A 22,820-nucleotide genomic window follows, 5' to 3' on the forward strand; every position below is an offset into this window, starting at 1 on the left:
CCAGGTGATAAGAAATCAAAGACCTAGATGCTGAGGGTCAAGATGGAGGAAGAGCCTAATAAAAGACTTCAACTGTGTGGGAGGAGGAGAATACAGGAAAGCTGACTTTACCTCTCCCTTCTCATTTAGAGGCCCTTAAAGGTGGGTACATGGCAGCATTCAGAAAAGCATGTGTGTGTGTCCCCATCTCATTTAATAAATTAGAAATGGAAGCTACCTAGTAAGACTACAGCAGAGGTAGAACTTGGACCAAGATTTCCCTTAGACTATCCAAGTCTTGACCCCTTGTGGTCAGAATCCACCAGCTTGTTACCATCTGTACTCATGGACTATTTAGCCCCAGGGAAAACACTGTGAGGCATGCTAAATTATCTAAGTACAGATCAAGCAGAAAGAGTAGAATGAAATACAAACAGGAACCTTTTTTGAACTTTGCAATAGTACTGAATAATGCAGCGGATTGTTTCGAGCATGCCACTGGCAATCCGACTACTTCGTGATCATTGTGCCATGATTCCTTGCAATAATCACACACTAGTTCATTGTCATCAAGGCAGTATCTGGAGACCAATGCATCAGGATGAAGCAAACAGTTTTTCTCTTCCCAGACTTCATAGCTGACTTTGGTAAAGACATGGTTTTGAGTGGTGACGTCCTGATGGAATGCTGGCAAGCAAATATTACAGTAATTCAGTTGACATGTCACACATCTTTTGACAGCATGTCGCCGCTCAATACAAACTTGGCAATAGATTGGTATTTTGCTTTTGTCAAATCTCCATCTTAGGAAACCATACCGTCGCATATATCTCCTAGCCAGTCTGGCTCTTAAGTAATTCATCCTCAGTTGTATTTTATTAGCAAATGGGAGGCAATGTGCCTTGCTGCATATTGGGCAGGTGATGATAAAGAAGTTTTCAATGACCTCAGCACGTTCCTGGCTGCTCTTGATACACCTCTCACAAAGGCAGTGATTACACGGCAACATAAATGGATGGAGAAACAGCTCTTTACACAGGGGGCATGTCAGCTGGTCAATAAAAGCGTGTCCTGATGAATCCTTCTCCAGAGTAATGACAGATGTGTTGCTTCTTGCTCTTCTTTTGGGATAGCCATATACGGACCTGAAAACAAATGAACAGTAAGCCAAAGGACTTCTAACTATCAATTCAGCTAAGCCACAATTTTCAGAGCCTAGTACCAGGAAAACCTCTATCTTACAACAATCCTAATTGCAAAGAGACAAGTAGGAATTCCCTCACACATGTCTGTTTCCTGTAATAGTATATAAACCCCTGTACTTAGGTATGTTTCATCTTATAGTGATGCCAGAAATTATAATGGGTGAGTGCAGACCCAGGCATTTTCACTGAGGAAAACAAAGAAAATAGCACTCATCGTATTCTTTTAAATATAAATGCTGATTCACCCCTCTAAATTTTCTTCTCAAAAGCCTCAGAGGCAAACACCCTAAAGTTCAAGAAAGGCAGAGACAAAGGAGGCAAGTGGGGACAGAGAATGATAGGGTGAGTGGCTAACAGCTAAAGGATAGGGAACAAATCTGTTGCTGTCAAGTTTTACCAGAAGTGAGAGAGTGAGTCCAGGAAGAGGCCAATTTGTCAAAATGGCTAATGGGTGACTTTTGCCTTTCTCTGTTGCCTCTGGTGTGTGCCTGCCCTGATGCACACTTATCTGATGAGTCATGCTTCTGAGCTGCTAGAATCCAGCCCAGGAAAATTTCCCTGGGCAGGATGATACAGAGCAACTTATACCTGGATCTAGGAAACATCTCCTTCACAAAGTCCTTTTCTGATAATAGATTTTGCCCACTTGCTCCTGCCTTGTCCAAATACTCCAACTTTACCTTGTTGCTTTTCCAGGACTTGTGTTGAGAAGAAGGCAGGTGAAACACACACACGCATGCATGCATGTACACATTTAAACCCCTTTTACACCTAGAATTCTGCTTCCTTGTGGTAGGGGAAAGGGGAATCTCACAAGTCTTCAGTGTGCGAACACTTCTGCAGTGAGGAAAAGTAAAGGTAAAGGTTCCCTTGCTCGAAAGCCAGTCGAATCCGACTCTAGGGTTGCGATGCTCATCTCCGTTTCAAAGCCGAAGAGCCAGCGCTGTCCGAAGATGTTTCCGTGGTCATGTGGCTGGCATGACTAAACACCAAGGCACACGGAACGCTGTTACCTTCCCACAGGACCTCTAATTGGTGGATTCTATGTGGCTGGAAGATCAGCCAGAGGGGAAGGTTAGAGCATCTCAACCCTTCTGCCATACAGCATAACTTACGGAGCTAGTCAAATTCTGGGCTGCTGCAAGACCAGGCACACCAAGCTGAGACCCTTGCTTTCCTCCCACTCAGGACAAGGGCAAAATGAGGGAAATGAGTCAGAAGACTCTGGCAGACTCCCCCACTGGGAAACTGGGATTGGGGGGAAGCAGCCATCAGAATCACCAGCATGCCATGGAGTTGGAGTTGGTTGTGCTGGTTGGACTGCCCTTCTCAAGAGTGGAGGATATAAGACTGGTGTTTCATGCTGCTGATTGCACCCTGGAACATGCTAATGAAAACATGACATCTTAGATCCTGTTTACAAGGAAAATCATACCATTTGTGTACCAGGTATTGGTTGAGGTCACTTGCCAGGGACTGGAAGAGGTTGCAGTTAGCAAGGCCAGAGTGTCACTCTGTGCATGACATTTGGAGCAGCCAGAATAAGTATTCACTGAAGGAGATTACATAGAATGTTGGGATGACAGGGTACCAGTATACCACAGATGTCTATCAGTGGCTGCTAGCCATGGTGACTAAAGAAAACCTTCATGTTCAGAAGCATGCTGAATATCAGAGGCACCTCTGAATAACAGCACCAGGAGGCAACATCAAGGGAAAGCCTTGGCTTCTTTGCCCTACTGTTGGACCTCCAGAGGAACTGGTTGGGCACTGTGTGAGACAGAATGCTGGACTAGATGGACCACTTGTCTGATCCAGCAGAGCTCTTCTTATGTTTCCATGTTCTTACCAGTGGATCCTGCTTTACTAAGCAGATTGTTTTTCTTACTCACCCTTTTATGTCTTCCTTCTTTCCTCAGTCACTGTCCCAGGTTCCCCCTTCTCTTCTTATACCCACAGATTCTGAGAAACAGTTCATATGAGTGATAACTGATGCATAAGGAAGTATTGCATAATTATTTAAAAGAAATCACAGTTCTGTGGCACTTACTCATTTCTGTGTCGAGTCCTGTAAGGATTGGGAACATATGTGCAACACCTGCTTTCATAGCACTGACACTCTGTATTCTCACGTGTACAGCAACAGCACTTGCAATGTGGGTTATTAGCACAGGAGCAGCAGCAGCAGCGAAGATTGGGGTTCTCTGAGCATGAGCAGTGAAAGCACTGACAAGGTTCATCTTCATCATGTGGGCAGTAGCAACAGTCGCAGTTCCGCTCATCAGTACACAGGAAATGCCAACACAAACAGCATTCATCTTCCTCACTTCTATCATAATACCTCGGTGAATCAAATGCTGTGCAGCAATGACTGCAAGGGCAGCAGGGTGAACAATGACAGCCTGGGCAGCATGGACACGTCAGACAGCATTGACACGCCACTCCAGTCATCTCCTGGCAAGGGACTTGAGGATTTTCCCTCCCTTTAGCCTTTACAAGCTGGTCTTGCTTTGTAAGCAATTTCCCCCCTGTTATTGTGAAAGTTCTTTCTCACCACTTAGGAAGGAATAATGACATCACAATGGGCTATACCAAGGAGGACATGGGTATCTTTCCATGAAAGCGGCACTTCCGTTACATCACAGAGCATGTCACCGTGACTAGATCCTGATGCTGTGGATCTAGCCACTGAGCAGAGAATACTCTGAACCACACAGGAAAACTGGGTATCAGTGCGGATTATGTCACTGCCCTGGGATTCAGCCGATCCAGTTCTGCGAGAGCAGTGGAACATCCTGGCCTCAGTGCTCCCAACTCTTACCTCTGTTCAACACTGTAGTTGTGGTCTACCACTACATCAAGACACAAACTGCAGAAAAAGAAGGAAGTGACATGAAAGGAGCAGGTTCTTTTTGAAACCTCTTTAGGGATCGTGTGGCTGATCTAATGTGGAAACAAAATCTAGCACATATTGGAGACGTGAATGCACATCAAGTAGCCAAAAAGGTACATCCCCTGTTATGAATCTACATAATCTCTCTTCACCAGAGATGCTTGTACCCAAGGCCACACGTACCCCCTCTATAGTTTCCCCTTGAGTTCTTTCCAGTGGTCTGTTATGATGGGTTTGAGAACTACAATGAACTACTGTTGATTAACATTTCTGTTCTCCTTTAACCAATATTGAAAGATTAAATCATCGTGGTTGGCAGAGATAATATATTAGCTGCAGCTGCAGCCAGAATAACAGATTTGGAGAAGGTTTCAAGGATTGCTGCATTATCCTATTGGGATTTAACATGCAGCTGCCATTTCTGTCACAGTTACATCAGGAACCAAACTGTGTACTTTTCCCCACCTGCTTATTTTGTAGGATGTTATGTTCTGTGATTAGTATTGGTGTCTAAGAAAAGAAAAGATAGTGTAGACTTGCATGCTCTTCAATAATACGGAAATTAACACAAGAAATCCTATTACTACCAAAGATCAATTAGCATTTGTTTAAGGTATTTCATTCAGATCTATCCAGTGAATTATTGTTTTTACATGTTTTTTCTTTCTGTTGCACAATGCAATTCCTTCCCTTGATAATATGTTTCATTGTGGTTTTCTTTTGTAAAAAAAAAAAAATCCTCTATGAAACAGAATGATTAGAAAAAAATACAAAATTCAATCCCCCCCTCAAAAAACCCAAAGACCAAGACGTGTGGAGAGAATCAGTGCTACTATTCACATCCCCATTCAGCAGGCCTGGCTCAATTAAGGTGTACAGCTCTGGGTTGGGAAATTGCTGGACATTTAGGGGTGAAGTTAGTGTTGTCAGCCTCCAGGTAGGGCCTGGGGATCTCCCGCTTTTACAACTGATCTCCAGCTGACAGAGATCAGATTCCCTGGAGAAAATGGCTGCTTTGAAGGGTGGGCTCTAGGGCATTGTACCCTGCTGAGGCCCCTCCCCTCCCCAAACCCCTCCCTCTCCTAGATCCAGATATTTTCCAACCGAGAGCTGGCAACCCTAGGTGAAGAAGAAGAAGAGAATGGATTTATACCCCGCCTTTCACTACCCAAAAGGTGTCTCAGAGCGGCTTACGAACTTCTTTCCCTTCCCCTCTCCACAACAGACACCCTGTGAGGTGGGTGGGGCTGAGAGGGCTCTTGAAAGAAACTGCTCTTTTTCAAGGACAGCTCTTATCAGAACCATGGCTTGCCCAAGGACATCCAGCCAGGTGCAAGTGGAGGAGTGGGGAATCAAACCCGGTTCTCCCAGATTAGAGTCTGCGCACTCAACCACTACACCAAACTGGCTCTCCTGAAGCCTGGGGAAGGTGTGGTTTGGGGACGGGAAAAACCTCAGCATCATATAATGCTATTGAGTCTACTCTCCAAAGCAGCCATTTTTCTCCAGGGGAACTGATTTCTGTAGACTGGAGTTCAGTTGTAGTTCGGAGAGATCTTCATAGCCTTGGAGACTGGCAAACTCAGGCTCAACATGTTTTACTCTAAGCAGACACAGCTTCCCCAGCATCAAGTCTTGGATCCCATCTACAGCAGGAGTTTAGGGGGCATGGCTCCCATGCCACCCGTATGGACTCCAGGGAAAGTGCTCTTCAGCCTGTCTTGTGAGCCTGGCACTGGTAGGAGAGTGTGTGGGTGGTTCTTATTTATTTATTTATTTTTCATATTTATACCCCGCCCTCCCCAAAGGGCTCAGGGCAGCTTACCCATCTCTCTAACAGCCAGCCTAGTCCCAATCCCAGTGGTGCACAGTACGCCGCTGCCCCTTCCACCCGCTCCGCAACTTCAACTGGGAGCTGCTCCCAGCACAGTGCGTCCATGGGCGCTCATACTGCAACCTCTGGACAATGGGCAGCAGGCCAAGCGGCTTTGGCCTCGACCTGCACCTCCTCGAGGACCTTTTCAGCAGCAGGGGAAGCCTGTGCGCTCCCCCCCCCCCCAGCAAGCAGGTGAGGGCCAGAAGGAGCAGGTGGGGGTGCAGAGAGTCAGTGCCTGGGGATGCCGTGGGAAGGGCGGAGGAGTAAAGACTCCGTCTGGGTGGCCCAAGATCTTCAACTTTAAGTAAATTAACTTTAATTAATTAGCCAGTGCCCCCCAAGAATTTTAAATACTCCCCAAATTAGAAATTCCTAGCTACAGGCCTGCTTTATTTCATGATATACAATTTTGCCCTGACCTGGATGGCCCAGGCTAGCCTGATATCATCAGATCTCAGAAGCTAAGCAGGGTCAGCCCTGGCTAGTATTTGGATGGGAGACCACCAAGACAGTCCAGGGTCACTACATAGAGGCAGGCAACGGCAAACCACCTTTGAATGTCTCTTGCTTTGAAAACTCTATGAGGTCATCATGTCATCTGCAACTTGACAGCAAAAATACATTTTTTGGCATAATTAAAGGTCCACTGAAATCTTTTATATCAAATATGTGTTAATCAGCTACAGCAAAGGAGTAAAGATTAGACAAGGTGAAGAAACTGAGAGTTCTGTTCTAAAGAGTTTTCTTAGAGAAGGATAGATGGGGAATACATTCATCTACTACAGTGTTTAGGTTGCTATACCAACAAGATGCTCTATTATATGTTATGTTTATAGTTATTGCACTGCAAGTCTTCACTGTATTGAAGCTGAACTTTTGCTGCAAAGTGAGCTGTGATGGATTTTAATAAGGTGTGATCACATTTAAAAATGGTGTTGATGTGCCTGATTGGTGGGTGGTATAATATAGACTGGATCTAATTAAGGAAAGAATATTTTCTAGGAATCCTTTCTATAATAGCACCTTAACCTGGGAGATTTCTATATGGTTAGCCAAAGAATGTATCGTGACAATAATACTTCCATGCATCCAAATATGTTATACAAGTTTTTTATTGTGAACAATTATTCAAGTAAGTTTTAAGAGGAAAAACAGATTAGCCATTCAGCCAGGTGATCAGTGGCAATAGAAATTTGCTAAACCCCTTTGATTGCTCATGTTTTTGTTATCTAGGACCAGTGTTCCCTCTAAGCTGAGTTGGTGTGAGCTAGCTCACAGGTTTTTAGCCTCCAGCTCACAGATTTTGTCTTAGCTCAGGAGGGATGACTGCAGAGCACACTAATTTATGCAGTAGCCAAATCACTCACAACTTTAATGCCAGTAGCTCACAAGGCAGAATTTTTGCTCACAAGGCTTCAGAGCTTAGAGGGAACATTGTCTAGGACTGCAGATTATATCTGTGGATGCAATCCCACATTGTATTTTTTGTAATATTATTAGAAAACAATCTTATTGTATTTAATTTGGTTGCACCTAGTACAAATCTATCTCCATTAAGAGAAGGTATACTGTTGTTGTTTTTATCCAGCTGTAAGCTTTTGAAGTAATCTGCCTTGAAAATTGTTTTCCAAATAGCTTAGTGTAGTAGTGGAATTAGCACTTTGATTTGCACATGAAGTGGCTTAACTCCTTTGTACCACTCTGGATGGTACCCTCTCCAGGAGCAGCAATTTAGAGCTTCAAGGGACTGTATGGTGGTGGTGCTGGTGGTGGGGAGAAGAATAACAATGGACTGCATGAAGAACACTATTCATAGCCTTTTGGATCCTGAACATTTACATTTTATTCACCTATACCAGTTTGGTGTAGTGGTTAAGTGTGCGGACTCTAATCTGGGAGAACCGGGTTTGATTCCCCACTCCTCCACTTGCACCTGCTGATGTGACCTTGGGTCAGTCACAAGCTCTGGCACAGCTGTCCTTGAAAAAGGGCAGTTTGTGTCAGAGTTCTCTCAGCCCCACCCACCTCACAGGGTGTCTGTCGTGGGGAGGGGAAAGGAAAGGAGTTTGTAAGCTGCTCTGAGACTCCAAGTGAAGGGCGGGGTATAAATCCAATCTCCTCCTCTTCTTCTTCTTCTTCTTCTTCTTCTTCTTCTTCTTCTTCTTCTTCTTCTTCTTCTTCAATGTTTATATGTCACCTTGGATTTAATGGAGTTTACTCACAAATAAGTGTGGATGGGACGAGTCCTTTGTGTGATATCTTTAACATTCCCATGTGGCTGGGATGATGCTGATGATCTTCGGCTGTGACGATGCAAATGCACTCTATGTACTGTTAGTTTTTAATTCAAAATTAAATTATCAATGTAAATGTATGGGAGAGTTTGGTTTGAGGGGGAAAAGGTATTGTGAGCGGAATAAGTTTGATTCCAGGCATATTAAATGTAAGTATCATAGCTGCATGTATCCTGTCACTCTTCTCAGCAAAGTTTGAAGCCTAAGGAAATGGCTGTTTCCATTGGAGGAGGTCCCTTTAGGCTGAAGGAAGGCTTCAGATTTTGCTGACTGGAGTGGCATTATATAAGCCAGTATTACTAATGTAAAGACAACTTGATGTCACAAAATGACATCTGTCCTTGAAAAACAAAAAATAATAATCCTCAACATGTAATCAAGCTATGAGATGAAAAGTAAATAACAGTCTCAGCTCTGTAACGTTCCTGCTTTGGGGGAAGAGTTTTAACTGGAATCTCCCAGTTTTCCATAGGTCACTTTAACTTCTTTCCCCCTTGAAAATCCCTGATCACCACAAGTTATCATTGTTTATGATTAAATGGCCTGCCTGCTGTTATCAAAAACATGTTGTTCGCAATGAGAACAGACATAATGGAAGAAGAGATCATTGGAAACTGCTCTCTAAATGAACAACCATATGTCCTAGATCATGTATTCATATTTTGGGAAGGAGCTTTCAGCATAATTAGAGCTGGCTTATGTATTCCGTGGGTATCGATAGCCAGCAAACACAAGAAAATCTAAACATACAAAATGTTCAACAGAATGGAGAAACACTAGTTTCTGTCAAAGCATTGGGTACCAACCTACTCTATCATTTTTTATTATCAACTTTATCTAGCCAAACATTGTCCTCCAAAATATAAGTAGCTAGTGACCATCTTTGTTTACCGAGTTTGTAGAGTGCACATCTGACAAGATATGGACAGATAAGCAAGTACATCTTCACCCATTCCTTTTACATTGAAGCAGCTTCCACAGGCACCGTACTGGGGTTCAGCCTCAACAAGCTGCAACCTTTGGGCTGTTGGAGGTCCCAGGCATATTGGGCCGATGTGCAGAAACAATGAAGGCTGATGTTTCATTTCTTTGCAGGATGCAGCTCAAAAACTGATGTCACCAATGTGCTGATTTGCGGCCATTTGATCATGTACTGGTCAAGCAGGAGGGCCAGCTACTCCAGCATCAGTACCCAGCTAGGCATCGGAGACTGCACCTCTGTTGAATGGATGGGGGAAAGAGGAATGTGTTGCAGCCAGGTCATTGTCATGCATTTGAGAGAAAATGATCTGGGCGCTAGGTTGGTGGTTGCCCTGTTGGCAGAGGTCCTAAAGAATTTGGGTACCCTTAAGAGTTGGTTTCCCAACAAAGTGTGGTTTTGGTCAATTATGCTACCTAGGTGGGTATGGAGGGGGGTGTACCATCCTTTGCAGGTGGACAAGGCATGGTGCTGGCTGAACAACATCATAGTGGATTGCGGGGAGTGGAAGAGTGATTCCACATCCTGGGATCAGGTTCTTGTTGCCGTATCTTTTTAGGCTTGATGGGGTTCACTTGTCGGCTGCTAGAATAGATATTTTTTTAGCTTATCTGCAGGTTGAGCTACACAGTCTATTGGCATATTGGTGGTGGGAGGGGTGGTTGGTGGTGAGAGGTTTGGCAGAAAGAGCATGGGTTCAAGGGATTTAGATCTGGCAATCACCCTGAGATATCAACGATGGGGAGTCTTCAAACAGGGTGCCTATTGGCTGTGCAGTCTACGTGACTCAGTGGGGGACCTCTGAGTTGGGGGGACATAGGATGAGACTTAAGGTTTAGCATTCAGGGGCGGGACTGTGCCCTCCATCCCCTCTACATACTCGCATGCAGACCATGAGAAGAAAGGTTCAGAAGGATTCCAGACCTGGCTCTGAGCCGGGTTTTGCCCTTTTAGAAAGCTTGCAAGGCAAGCTCAGTATAAACCCATACCTTTAACATGTTAACAGTGGTGCAGGTCAGCTTATCCCAGTTTAACCCATAACCTGTGTCATGTTTCATTCGAGGGGTGGGTAGTTGATGGGTGTGGAGAAATTGGACCTCCAGTCAATTTCTTGCTTTTTCATTAGACATAGAATTAAACTTTGGTTAAGGTTTCATATTAATGATCTAGGTCTGCAAATGGGTTGAAGAGATCAAAAGGGAAACATCTGGCTGCTGTCATGGGAAGGTTTGTGCCTTTGAGTAACAGAGACCAAACGGAGCCCCACCATGTGGTCACTGAACACACACCTCAGTCTTTCTGATAATGCTCGTTTTACACTTCAGAGAGAAGCATCCTTTTGTAAACTATTCCTCTGTGGAATCATCTGTTGTCACATATCCATGTTAAGATAACTTCATTAATCTGAGTTTTGGATTGGCTAGAAGGGTCCCCCAGCCTGTTCAGATCTTAGACTGAGTTAGCTTTTCTATTCTTTTGTGTTAGTTGGAGCAAAGCCCGTTTCAGCTCTCCTTGGAGGTAAGGGTTGATCCTGTGTTGGGTAGGCCCTGGCCTTGCACAAAAAGAAGGCTTGGAATGATTGCTTGATTTCACCCAAGAAGCATAACATGGTAACTATGGATTAGGATTTAACTGTGTAGTTAGAACCTTAAATGGTAGCTTCTTTGTTTTCTTTCTTATTGCTAAATTCTTTTGATAATATTCCTGCACTCTTTAATAAAAATATGCATTTTTTAATTTTTTTAACAACAATTACACAATGAATATTGCATAAAAAGTCTATATAAAAAAAGTCCTGTTAGGGATTTTTGGTCTGGGGAGTGCCCTGAAAGAGAAAACCTCTCAGATAAATATTGCCACCCCCTGCCTTTTAGTCTGAGACTGATGGAGGACTGAGAACCCTGGGGGGCCAGTTGGTTTAGGGTGCAGGAGACTGTCTCACTCTCCTGCACCCAGGTCTTGGTCAAGCATGCCAAGTCCACCTTTTGTGCCACAAGATAGTCTTGCAGGATCATGGTCTTATTATTGATGGACCTGACATCGCATGACATGGTTGTCGGAGAAGGGTATATCTTCCTATCCCCACTACCAACATGTCTCAGGATCGGGTGAAGGTTGGAAGGAGACCAAACATAACCATATCTCTGCCTTTTCCCAGTATAATACCTTGCCCCACCACCATACCTCCCACATCCCCCGATTACTGGGATCCCCAATTCCATAGTGGCCTCCCCTACTAGATCTTATCAGCATCATGATACCCAACTTTGCACACACATGCATTAACTCACAATTCACCTTTCAGCAAGGAGACACCAGAAAGGTCTTCAGTCACACCCATGCCAGGTCTAAGTAACAGATTTTAGTACAATATAATGCTTCACAACCCAACCCTAACCTACCAATAAAACCACTGTTACAATGCCTAGTCCTCCCTCTACAATTTATGCTGGATCCTCCCACGACCCACAGTACAAATCCTACACAACCCTCTTATTAGATAATTGATTAATTAATGGCAAATAAGCCCTCTAATCAATCAAACTAATTAATTAACAATAAATAATACACTAAACTCTCTAATTACAGTTATTGTCTAGAAGGGGAAAAGATCTCTCACTAATATTCCCAGTCCTAATTAACAGAGGGCAAGGCTATCCGTGGTCTTTTAAGTAACCCTCCAAGTCCTTCGTATTCCCAGGCTGCACTGGTAGGCCTGGAAGTCTGAGGCCTGATGTTCTCAGTGATGAGCTGCTCTCAAGAAGAAGGCACCTCTGGCCTCCATCAGGTGCAGACCTAGTCAGGTCCAGAAACTCACAGCAACCATCCAAGCCATGTGTCATTTGTCTCTTCACAGCATGAGGCTATTCAGTCATCCAGTTACTCCTAGCCAGGGTAACCAACCAACAGCAGTCACTCCACACAGCAGCAGTCGAGGTATCAGAAGCTGGACAGAGACGGACAAAGATTGTCCAAACCCTGCTGAAAACGTCTGAAGCCAGGCAATGGCAGATAGGCCAAGAACAAATGAAGACAAACAGGCTGAGGTAGGCAGGCCAACGAAGATGATGAAACCGCCAGCATTGACAATCAGCTCGGGAAAAACCCACATCAGAGCCTCACATCCTCATAGGGGCCACCAGCTCATCACAGGCTACTTCCAAGGCATCATCCACAGGGCCAAAATGACCAACACAACGTCCCCAGATGGCACCTGGCACAAATCTCAAGCCAGGCCTGCAGGCCACATCCACTGCTGCCCCCACCTTGTGAGTTCTCACCACTCATGCTGGAGAGTCCAGGAACTCCATGATTCTGACAATAATCACTCACTGATCTCCTTAATAGCAGGTGAGTGGCTTACCCCACAAGCTGATCGAATAAGCAGGCAGTTTAGCGTCTTGATGTAAAAACACTCTAGAAACACCAAAATAAAATGGTGTTGGTGGTAACATCTTTAATCCGTTTCTTAATGGATCAATGCATCACAACTCAATTCTGTTCACCAGAGTTTTGGACTTCCGCTCGAGTTCAAAACCAATGCAGCTATGAATTCATTGTGTAACCCTGAATAAGTCATTCTCCCGAGAATGTGCTTTGACACTCCATGAAGTGAAAGCTGTAAACCATTTTTGCACACATTCAACAAAACTGTTTATTAATAGTAATGTTTAAATAGAGGCCACTCTGGAACTCCTTGTTAAAAAAAATTAATTCTTCAGTGTACTTTTCATAGAATCATAGAATGTTAGAGTTGGAAAGGACCTTGCAGGTCATCTAGTCCAACCCCCTGCACTCTGCAGGAGCATAGCCAAAAGATAGCCCTACAACATACCCGAAAGATGGTCATCCAGCCTCCGCTTGAAGACGTCCAGTGAAGTAGCACTGTACTGAAGGTTTTTATTCGTTTTCATGATATAATTGCTTGCCCTTTTATTTCTTTTTTTTATGGAGTCCTCATTTTTAAATTCTATGTCTTGGTTATGGTAATAAAGTTACTTGCTGGTTAAGTGCTTGTCTCCCTTCCATCTTTAATTTGTCTGAGTTCTTTTGCATTAAACTGGAATTTATGTACACAACAGACTTAAAGGTTCTTTTTTGCCATAGATGTGTTCTGGCTATTCGCATGTAGGGGATGCTTTTACAAGACTGGGATGGCAGAGGAACTGATTTGGGTAAAGTTATATTGCTATGGAGTGAAAATGTTATTTTTACTTATCCCTCCATGCATTGCAGGAATATTTTGCAACTGATTACCAATTCTTTGTTTACATGAGTAGATAGTTGGATGGAGTTTAAAACTGTTGGCATATGCAAGGTCTATAGTGCAGCCTTATGAAGAAGATCTGAAGCTCACCCTGCAGGGGGACAGCTGAAGGACTGCTAGTTAGCATAACTAGATTAGGGACTGCCCACAATTTCAAATTATGTCCTTGCTGTCTCCGGATTGGTTCTTCTGGAGACTTCCTGCTCCTGCAGAACTTTCTTCTTGTTTTTATTCCTCTCACAGCAGTTAGGCTAGACAGTTAAGATCCTCTCTCTTCTATGTTCTATAACAATTTGTTCTTCTTTAATAGACCTACTCATTTTTCTCTAAACAGTCAGTGCTCCACTTCTTTTGCATATTTAAACTCTGCCAATAAAAACAATGAGTTTTTATTATGAATAATTTAAATTCCCATACATGTTCCTAAGTTTATTTTTAACTATTATTCTGCTTTGGGCACATGCAGACTGTCTCCATAGGATGAAAAACGTTGATGAACCCTCCTGTCCAATATACATTCTTCACACAGCATGTGCCCCCCATCCTTCTCCCTGGCATAAAAAAGGTATCCTCCTTATACAAATACTATTAGCAGCGGGCATTTTTAGCACCTTGGCATGACTTAAAGTTTTAACCTGCTGTACATCCCAGGTTCAAATCTCTACTTTGTCATGGATGCTTGCTGGCTGATATTGTACCAGTCACACACGCTCTCAGCCTAATCTACCTCTGTATAGAAATATTGATTTCTAAAAGTCTCCTGCCTTCTCCTGTGATTTATTTCTGATAACATGCTGTGTCTTATTTCCTGTTGCAATGCCAAATGGTAAGGCCAAATGGCCTGAGCAAACTTTATAACCATGCCATATACCACATTCCTTCACACCTTTCTGCCAGAAAGCCAGACAATTAGGCTCCACACACTAGGCCTCACATGAGTGTTGTCACATAGGCAATGAAGAAGCTGTAGAGTTTGGGTCACCTGACTGCAGGAGGGGCTCCAAACTTCTAGCCAATCCTGTGTTGCAGCTATAGCAACCAACAATTGGGCACACCCATGTCCACTCGCAATTGGCTGATGGCCACAGCTAATTTGTGACTGGAATTGGGGTATAATTGATTGATCCCTATGGGAGTGAGTCTCTTAGCTCTCCCTTCCTCCTCTTGTCATTGTCTGTTTTATGACACCTGAAATGCTGTCTCTTGGGAAACAAAGACCTGCTTTGTGACTTGGACCACATGCTTGTGCAAAGATGGGATTTCCCTTCAAAATCCCTTGGACTATTGTGGACTGTTGGATGTTCCTGAATTGGTAATTATGTATCTTTAATGTGTAGTTAAGGCAAATTGCCATTGCCTTTGTTATTTTGTAATCTCCTAATCTGTTTGCTGTGCTCTGTACTGAATAAAGATCCTTCTTATTTCTAATTGTCTCTGATGTTGTAACTTGGATTCCAAGTCTAAGTCTTGTGCCTAACACTAACCACATATGCTACCACTGGAGGGTAAAAAGCGTGCATCTCTGAGGTAGAGTTGCTAATGTGTTCTGTCCCAGATGCCAACTAAGGGTTTGGAATCTCTTCCCTTAGGAAAAGCAGGAACTATTGAAAAGAGATTCTGGTGGCAAATTGTTCTGAAACCATCTCATAGTTTATTGTTTAATGTGCTGAAATACTGGATTCCCTCACTTTCCTGGACTGGACTGAGTGGGTTAATCCTGTACAACCTCATAGGAACATTGTGAGTATAACATGAAGATAAGGAAAGAAAATTAAGCTCCTTTGGGTCCCCACTGACGAGGAAGGCGGGATATAAATAAAATAAATAAATAAATGCCTTTTGACCACTGAGCCATGGGAAACTCTAACTGGGTGATGGGTGTTTTGTCTGTTCATGAGAAAATGCTTGTACATTGGGTTTGCAATGGTATGGTGAATGACAGCATCACAGCATTTTTACTGCCCCCAGAAGATGATTGTTGCCTTCCATGCCTTGGTGATGTATGGGCATTACGGCATTTCAAATAAGCAGGCTAAAGCACAAAAAAGTGTGAACGGATTTTGAAGACTCCCCCACACACAGTTGTAATAATAATTGCAAACACAGCACTCCTTCACTCAGCTTTCAACATACAAGCATTCCTGGTTGGCAATGAAATGATAGGATAAAATTCCAACAAATGCCAGTTTTCATCTTCCCATGCATCATACAGCCAACAGCTGCATCCCAGATTGCCAAGGGGAGCCAGTTTAATGCTTATCAGTTATTGTTATTCTCAACTCTACTGGCAGTGAGGGACTGCTTATTCTGTTTGCTTTCAGCTGCCTATCACATTTCTTTGTCTGCAAGCTTACTTATGGATAGTTGTTTTCTGTTCTATAACCTGCTCTTTAACCTCATTCTTGAATATTGATAGCTGCTTACTTTCCACCAGACTGAGTTTTAAGTATGTGCCCTAGATAAGGAGAAGGGTTGGGAAAGGCTTCAAAATGTAACAGCCAACTCCTGGACAAGGAAGCAATGATGTATACAACTTTCTGAAATATTTATTGGCTGTTTTGACTAAGTCCACTAATTCACAGCTACAACAGTGCTTTGGCAGCATGTTATAAAATTCATAAAGTCACTTTCAAGAATAAACCATCTTGAACAGCAAAGCTAACCTTTGGCATGCTAAGCAAGATTCCAGAGTAATGCTTGTGGTTTCTTTGCTCACTACTTTTTCAGCATTCCTTTTCCCATAATAAAAGTTGCATCAGGCTGAAAATTAGTAGTCTGACTTACATCAAAAGGAAGTTGTTGTGCCATCCTGGGGCAAATGTCTCCCCTCCCCCCCAAAAAACAAACCCAACAACAATATTTACTGAGAAGTTGTCTGCCATTGTTGGTGAAGTTGTTATACATTTCTGCACTCATATGGATGGAAGTGGAAGAAAAACATATGGTAATTAAAAACAGATTCCAGTCTATACATTAGCAAAAGGCATGTGGTACAGTGTTCCTGGGGTTGTACCATTCCAAAAAGCAGGTAGAGGGTTACATGTTGGAATGGTCTCCTGTGAATATGTGTGGGTGGGTGTGAGTGTGTGTCACACCTTGCCTGTTGAAAGCTTGTGTGTGAGGAAGATGCAAGAGAGACATTCGGATCTGTGACTTGACACCTGCCAAGAGAGCTATACCATATGCTTTTTTTCCTGAACACATACATGAGTGCAATTTACTTATATTACTCTGCCAAGCCTGCCAAACTACAGCTGCTGTACAGAGCTGAGTTAGTCAAGCAAAGGGTTTATTATATATTACATTTTCATTCTGTCTTTCCTTCAAGAAGCTCCCTACTCCTTTCTCCTCAGAGTAGCCCAATATGTTTAGACTGAATGAGTCCAAGGTCACCAAGTGAATTTCAAGGCTGAATAGGGACTCAAACAGGTCTCTTGAGTCCCAGTCCACCACTCTAACTCCTGCACTATGGCCTGTGCCTCTCATTGCCTCCTGGACCCATGCCACTAGGTTCATGCACCCAAGATCCTAACATGCTGGCTAGTACCATCAGGGTTTGTCTTGCTCTTGATTGCTGCTGGTACAGGGCACATGCCTTGCTTGTGGTGGCAAATTGCCTTAACAGAACACCATGCTTGCTTTCCAGTGGTGGCTTTCTCCCCTTAGATGAATGATTGATTCTCCTTTTCAATGTTTTCTCTTTTTCCCCTTGTTTGTTTTCAAAGGTAATTTCCCCAGCAGTGTTAATAAAGACAGTGCAGGGCATAGACCATCAGACTAGGATTAAACACATATTAGCCACCTTTCACCTCTGACCTGGATAGCCCAGGCTAGCCTGATCTCATCAGAAGCTAAGCAGGGTTGGCCCTGGCTAGTATTTGGATGGGAGACCTCCAAGGAATATCAGGGTTGTGATGTGGAGGCAGGCAGTGGCAAACCACCTGTGAACATCTCTTGCCTTGAAAACCCTATGGGGTCACCATAAATCATCTGTGATGATGGCAAAAAAGGCCACCTTTCTCCTTTGCGGAACTCAAGGTGGCTTATAATATAAATAAACATAATGCTGGATCAAAGCCACTGCAGGTATAACTTGTTACACTTCCCTCTCCCTTTCTTTCAGTGTTTCCCCCACTATTGAAATTTACTCCCCTCCATCTTACTCTGTAACACAACACACACAGCAATGGCAGTATATTAAAATAACAATAATATAGACCTAATTTCTATTTACTGTAAAAAAAAAAACTTTCTCAGTTCTCAATAAGAAAATGTTGCTTAACCCCAGTGAACTTGTAGCAATTGTTCTAATGTCTCATTTTTTTGTATGGAAAAAGGCAGGTGCTCAGCCCAGTGGTGTGTGCTGCCCCAGCAGTGAGAGAACAGCTATTATTCACATAGCAGAGTCTAAAATGCACATGACTTTAAAACACACACCTTTTTGCAACATTTGGGCTTCTAATATTCATGTACAGCTAATTATCATAACACCAAAGGGCAAAAATTACCTTCAAATTGTAGATGGAGTTTCCAATGGAGTCAGTGCTGGTGTTGTGATTACTAGAAAGTCCTGCATTAGCCTCGAGTGAAATTTTAAAAATGAATAAACCTTCCCTGTATGACTGCATTCATTTAAATCTGGGAAAAGCCTACAGGATCTATAACAAGTGCAAGTTAACAAACTGTAGGTAACTTCAGGTAACTACTCATTTGGTTTAGCTTCAGAGGATTGCTGTTTCCTGACTTGCTCTGTCCATTGAGGAGGGTTGCTAAAGAGGAAGGGGTGAGTTTATCAAGTGGCCTTTTCCAGTAAATTCCCTGATTCCCATTCACTTGGTTGGTGGCAGCTGTACCAGTTCTCTCAGCCATGTCTGGGTAAACATGCATGGAGAAGGAAGGAAGGAAGCAAGACTGAAGGGGGGAAAGAACAATAGTTTGCTGATTGTGTGGTATGCCCAGTCAGAAAAGAGCTTTCTCTCCCAGCTGTCTATCAGGACTCCTACTGGACTCAGCTCAGACTTGGGAAGAGACTCATCAGACAATGAACAGGAGGAGTTAGGGACCATTCTGAGGGAAGATCAGGGGCATAGGTGATGCCCAGCATCACTACACTGGACCTAGAGCCTCTAGACTTTGAGGACTTAGTTGAGGGACCTGCTCCTGAAGCCTCATCTCAAGAAGTGCCAGCTCACCAGATCCCAGGGCAGCAACACCTCTCCCATGTAGGGTTAGCCCATGACCACCAGCCCAATAAATTTCCCCCCACCATCATACTCTCTACTCTAGTGTAACCTAATGATTGCATAGTACCCCAGAGGTCATTTCGGGGGGGAACGCAGTTCCCCCGGGTGAGGTGTGGGGGCGGGGCACACGATGAAGCCCCGCTCCCTGCTTCCGGCCGCCCCGCTTCCAGCCCTCATTCAGCCAGGAGGAGGCAGGAGAAGAGGGAGGGTAAGTTGCTTCCTCCCCGCCTCTCCCCACCCCTGCCTGCCTGGGGCCAGGGAGGGCCTTGGCGGGGCTTCCTCGCACTCCCGCTGGCCTTGCATGTCCACCGCCGGGCCCCTGATGTCAGGGGGTGTGGCATATGCGAACGAGTTATGCTAATGAGTTTCCCTAGCTCTTTTTCTACAAAACAACCCCTGTAGTACCCACATGATCCAAGTAGTTGCTGGTGACAGTCAATAGGACCAGCACCCCAGTTCTCTAAAGTGGCATATACATATGGGTAAAAATCCTGCATTGATTCCTAAAATAGTGAGTAACAGCCCAACTTGGGAAATATCTAGCATTAGACCTCCCTGCATCAGTTTTCTGAGTATATGAATCACAGATGAATGGCTTCAGAATGAGCACTGATAACTTGTAACTACCAATCTGTAGCCACTTTTTCTTTTTCTTCTTTTAAAAACACCTTTGCCCAAACTTAACACCATCAGGAATTCATTAATGTACCTTTATTTTTGTAAACACTGTTAATTATATGCAGAGGTTCACATCTTGTAAAATATTTTAATTAGTTTTACCTTGCAGGCTGGAACAGCTGCAGCTCACTCACTAGAGGGTAGAGATTTCTTTTGTCTAAGCAGATCACGTTCCCATAACTACCCCCATTCATCTTATCCAATCTGAAATCATCCTCAGTATTCAGCTAAGAGGAAGGAGGACATTACTGCCAATAACACTTAACACCTTGTAGTGTTGTGACATGAAGGAAAGCAGGCCTCCAGAAACACACACAATTATCACAGGGCAGTTTTTAAAATCTGCCATAGTTTAAACTGCTTTGAACCTTCTAAAATTCATTTACTGCATTTTTACCCCATTTTTGACTATGAAATCTTTGAAGTGGCATTCAATAATTTTAAAAATAAACACATTAATTATCTCCCCCCCCCACACCCATATACTATGTTAGGCTCATTTTCTTGTTCATCATCCCGTTTAATATGTGCCATCATGTATCACCAATTCCCTCCTACTATCTATAATTGTCCGTCCCAATGTAACAGAATAAATGGACACAAACTTGACATTTAAAATGCAGCAGTCAGAAACCAGGAAAACATTTCAATCTTCCCAGGCATCCTATTGTGGACCTTAAAGTCACTGTTCCCTATTGAGGAGAAGGAGAAGGATCCAGTGTGAAAGTGCTGAAAATGCTGAATTAGAATTAAGAGATTAACCACTTTATCTCATCTTGGTTTAAAAAGTGGTTTGGGTTTCCTAGCTCACTACATTCAATAACTGTTCGTATGACCTGCCTTTGAGTGTGAATTGGTTTTTCTTTTCATGTTATAATCATACTATTATGCTGTGTCATAATGTATTGCTTTTTCTGTGCTACACATGGAAACTTCCTTCAGACTTTGTTTATAGACTTTTTATCTTCCTGAATTTTTTTAAAAAAAATTCTTTCTCTTTAATGGAATTTCATGGAAGACTGGAACCCGTTTTTCTCACCAATGACTAAGTGTAACAACCACATCAGTTCCAGTCCCTTACTCAGGGATCCACACCTGAATGATTTAGAGCAGGTCTCTCTCTGCCCCAACTCCTCCTCTTCTGTTCCCCCTCTGAGATTCTAATTATAAATGATGACTTAAATGTTTCATTTCATATGCATCTGAAGAAGGGAGGTTTGGCTCATGAATGGCTATGTTAATCTTAGAGGTGCCACTGATTTCTGTTTTACATTCCCAATATATTAGTCTTTGATGCTGAATGAAATTTAATCCCTGTTTCAAAAATGAGAGGCTTTCAATATCATGAGATCCAAGCAGGAGATAGGTGCTACTCTCTCTGATTTTTTTTAAGGAAATGTGGTATAGAAATATATTAAATAAATGTAAATATATTAAATAAATAGATCATCTGCGTAAACTCTGAACTCTGTCTTTAAGTATCGGCTATGTCACTGAACATCCACCTGGTAGCATGAACCAAAATAATCATTAAATTGTAGCTAAATGTTTCCACAGTTATGTATTTATATAACAAAGCCTGGGTGGCATAAGATTGCACATCTTGAGATAACCATTATTGCCATGTTGGGTTACACTAGATTAACAGTATATAAACTGAGCAATCTCTCTCTGAGAATGACCAAGCAGTTGCCACAAGGAAGTTCACAACTGGGGCTATATCATGAACCTCAATGGCAGTCCTTATTACTAGCCCTTTCCTTCATGAGTGCATTAAAACAAACAGATTTACAAATCTATATTGCTGATTTATACATGCTTGCTGACAATTCAGAAAAGTGATGAGATGCTACTTAGCTTTGCAGCATTCATATTACCTGTTCTTCAACATGGCCCAATATAGGATAACACACATTATGCTTTCTGTTACTGTTTCCTTGTCTGAACTTATTATCAGATATGTCTGGTGGTGATATGGACAGTCTCCATGACATGGGAGTGATCCATTCTATATGTTATAGCTGCAATGTAGATCAGTTCACCTGCAGAAATTGTTTCAATAGTCTGGGGACCCAGCTGGGCCTTAGTGACAAAGCAGACATTGAGTTGACATGTATGGGTCTCTGTTAGGCTAGCTGTTGCTGTTCCAGGAAATGGATGGAGCTCAAGGCTCAGTGTATACTTGGGAGAAAACCAACTTGGGCAATTACTCAAGACCTGGTATGATTTTGAAGAAATCGTGGATGTGTTCAGTTAAGGGTTTGGAAAGAAGCAACAAGCTAGGATGGATAAGGCCCACATAAACCCCCAAAAGAGAGGTGGATATAAGAGTAAACTGGGGTAGTGATTGCATATTTAGGTATTCTTCATGCCCCACCTCTTCCAGGATGAGAGTCTGTTTATCCCTTATGTCTGTTCTGCTTTAATAAAGGAACTGCTCTGTGGCTTTCATGAGTTTTCACGCATGAAATAGCAGGGCAGCAGAGTAGATAACCACATCCCATGGCAAAAGCGAGTCAAGAAGAAGCTAACGTGAAGCAGAGTCAAAAGATTATGTAATAATCTAAGGCATATAATTGAAATGGGAGTATCTTTTCCAAGCATCTGTATTCATCTAGGCAGCTTGATGATGACTGAGTAATTCCTTGGAAATTCAGTCTTTCTGTCTTTCCTAGTTGGGTGGCCTGTATTAGGTACTCACCTGCATATTCTTTCCCTGTGTGGAACAATTCAGTTTTGGCTAACATTGTGTTTTATTTTCAGATTAATGTTTCATTAAAAAAATCAACACAGCATAGGAAATATTTTCTTGCAAACATATCTATGAATCCACAGCTCTGCATGACTGTTTTCAGCTATGAATATGACTGAATAACAAATATTTAGCAGGAAGCAGTTGTTTTCCACAAGGAAAGCATACAAGGTCCTGAATTAGAATGGGAATTCTCCGATATTCCTTGCTTGATTACTAGTGAGATTACATCAGCCTGGAGAATCCATCAACAGCTATACTCCTAAATAATGAGCCACTGAAATTGTTCATCCTTTTATTTATTCAGCTTCTCTCAGATCATAGGACAGGTAGGAATGTTTTGCAATAAGGCCCCACTCTACAACTGGCAGGTCTACAGTATTCTGAAATTGTCACAGGCATGAATGGGGCTGGGAAATGATAAAAATAGTTTTCTCTGGGAAAAATAGGTCAATTTATACCCAAGAATATGAAATGTGCTTTCAAAGAAGCAAGCTAGATAAGAAGAATTTATGAAATACAGTTCTTCTCTACGCCATTTCTTCTGAAGTTAGTGAGATTATTTAAATAGTTCTTTATTACGAACATTGTTCTAATATTAACAATAAAGAGCTAGTTAAATATTCAGAATAACTTTTTATATTGACTCTTAAA

At 42.7% G+C, this 22,820-nt stretch overlaps 1 protein-coding gene across 1 annotated transcript in view; it reads right to left on the reverse strand.

Moving 5' to 3' along the window:
• TRIM42 (tripartite motif containing 42) overlaps positions 1-22,820 on the reverse strand; it is a 67,956-nt gene that overhangs the window by 17,795 nt on the left and 27,341 nt on the right. Inside the window, exons 3-6 of the mRNA XM_015410273.1 lie at positions 19,517-19,641; positions 4,006-4,053; positions 3,235-3,555; positions 421-1,124 (exon numbers count right to left, since the gene is read on the reverse strand). Of these exons, the coding sequence (XP_015265759.1) occupies positions 421-1,124; positions 3,235-3,555; positions 4,006-4,053; positions 19,517-19,641 (1,198 nt within the window). The remainder of the gene's footprint in view (positions 1-420; positions 1,125-3,234; positions 3,556-4,005; positions 4,054-19,516; positions 19,642-22,820) is intronic.

Source organism: Gekko japonicus, unplaced genomic scaffold (assembly GCF_001447785.1).
Source record: "Gekko japonicus isolate JY-2015 unplaced genomic scaffold, Gekko_japonicus_V1.1 scaffold1292, whole genome shotgun sequence".
Lineage (NCBI taxonomy): Eukaryota > Metazoa > Chordata > Lepidosauria > Squamata > Gekkonidae > Gekko > Gekko japonicus.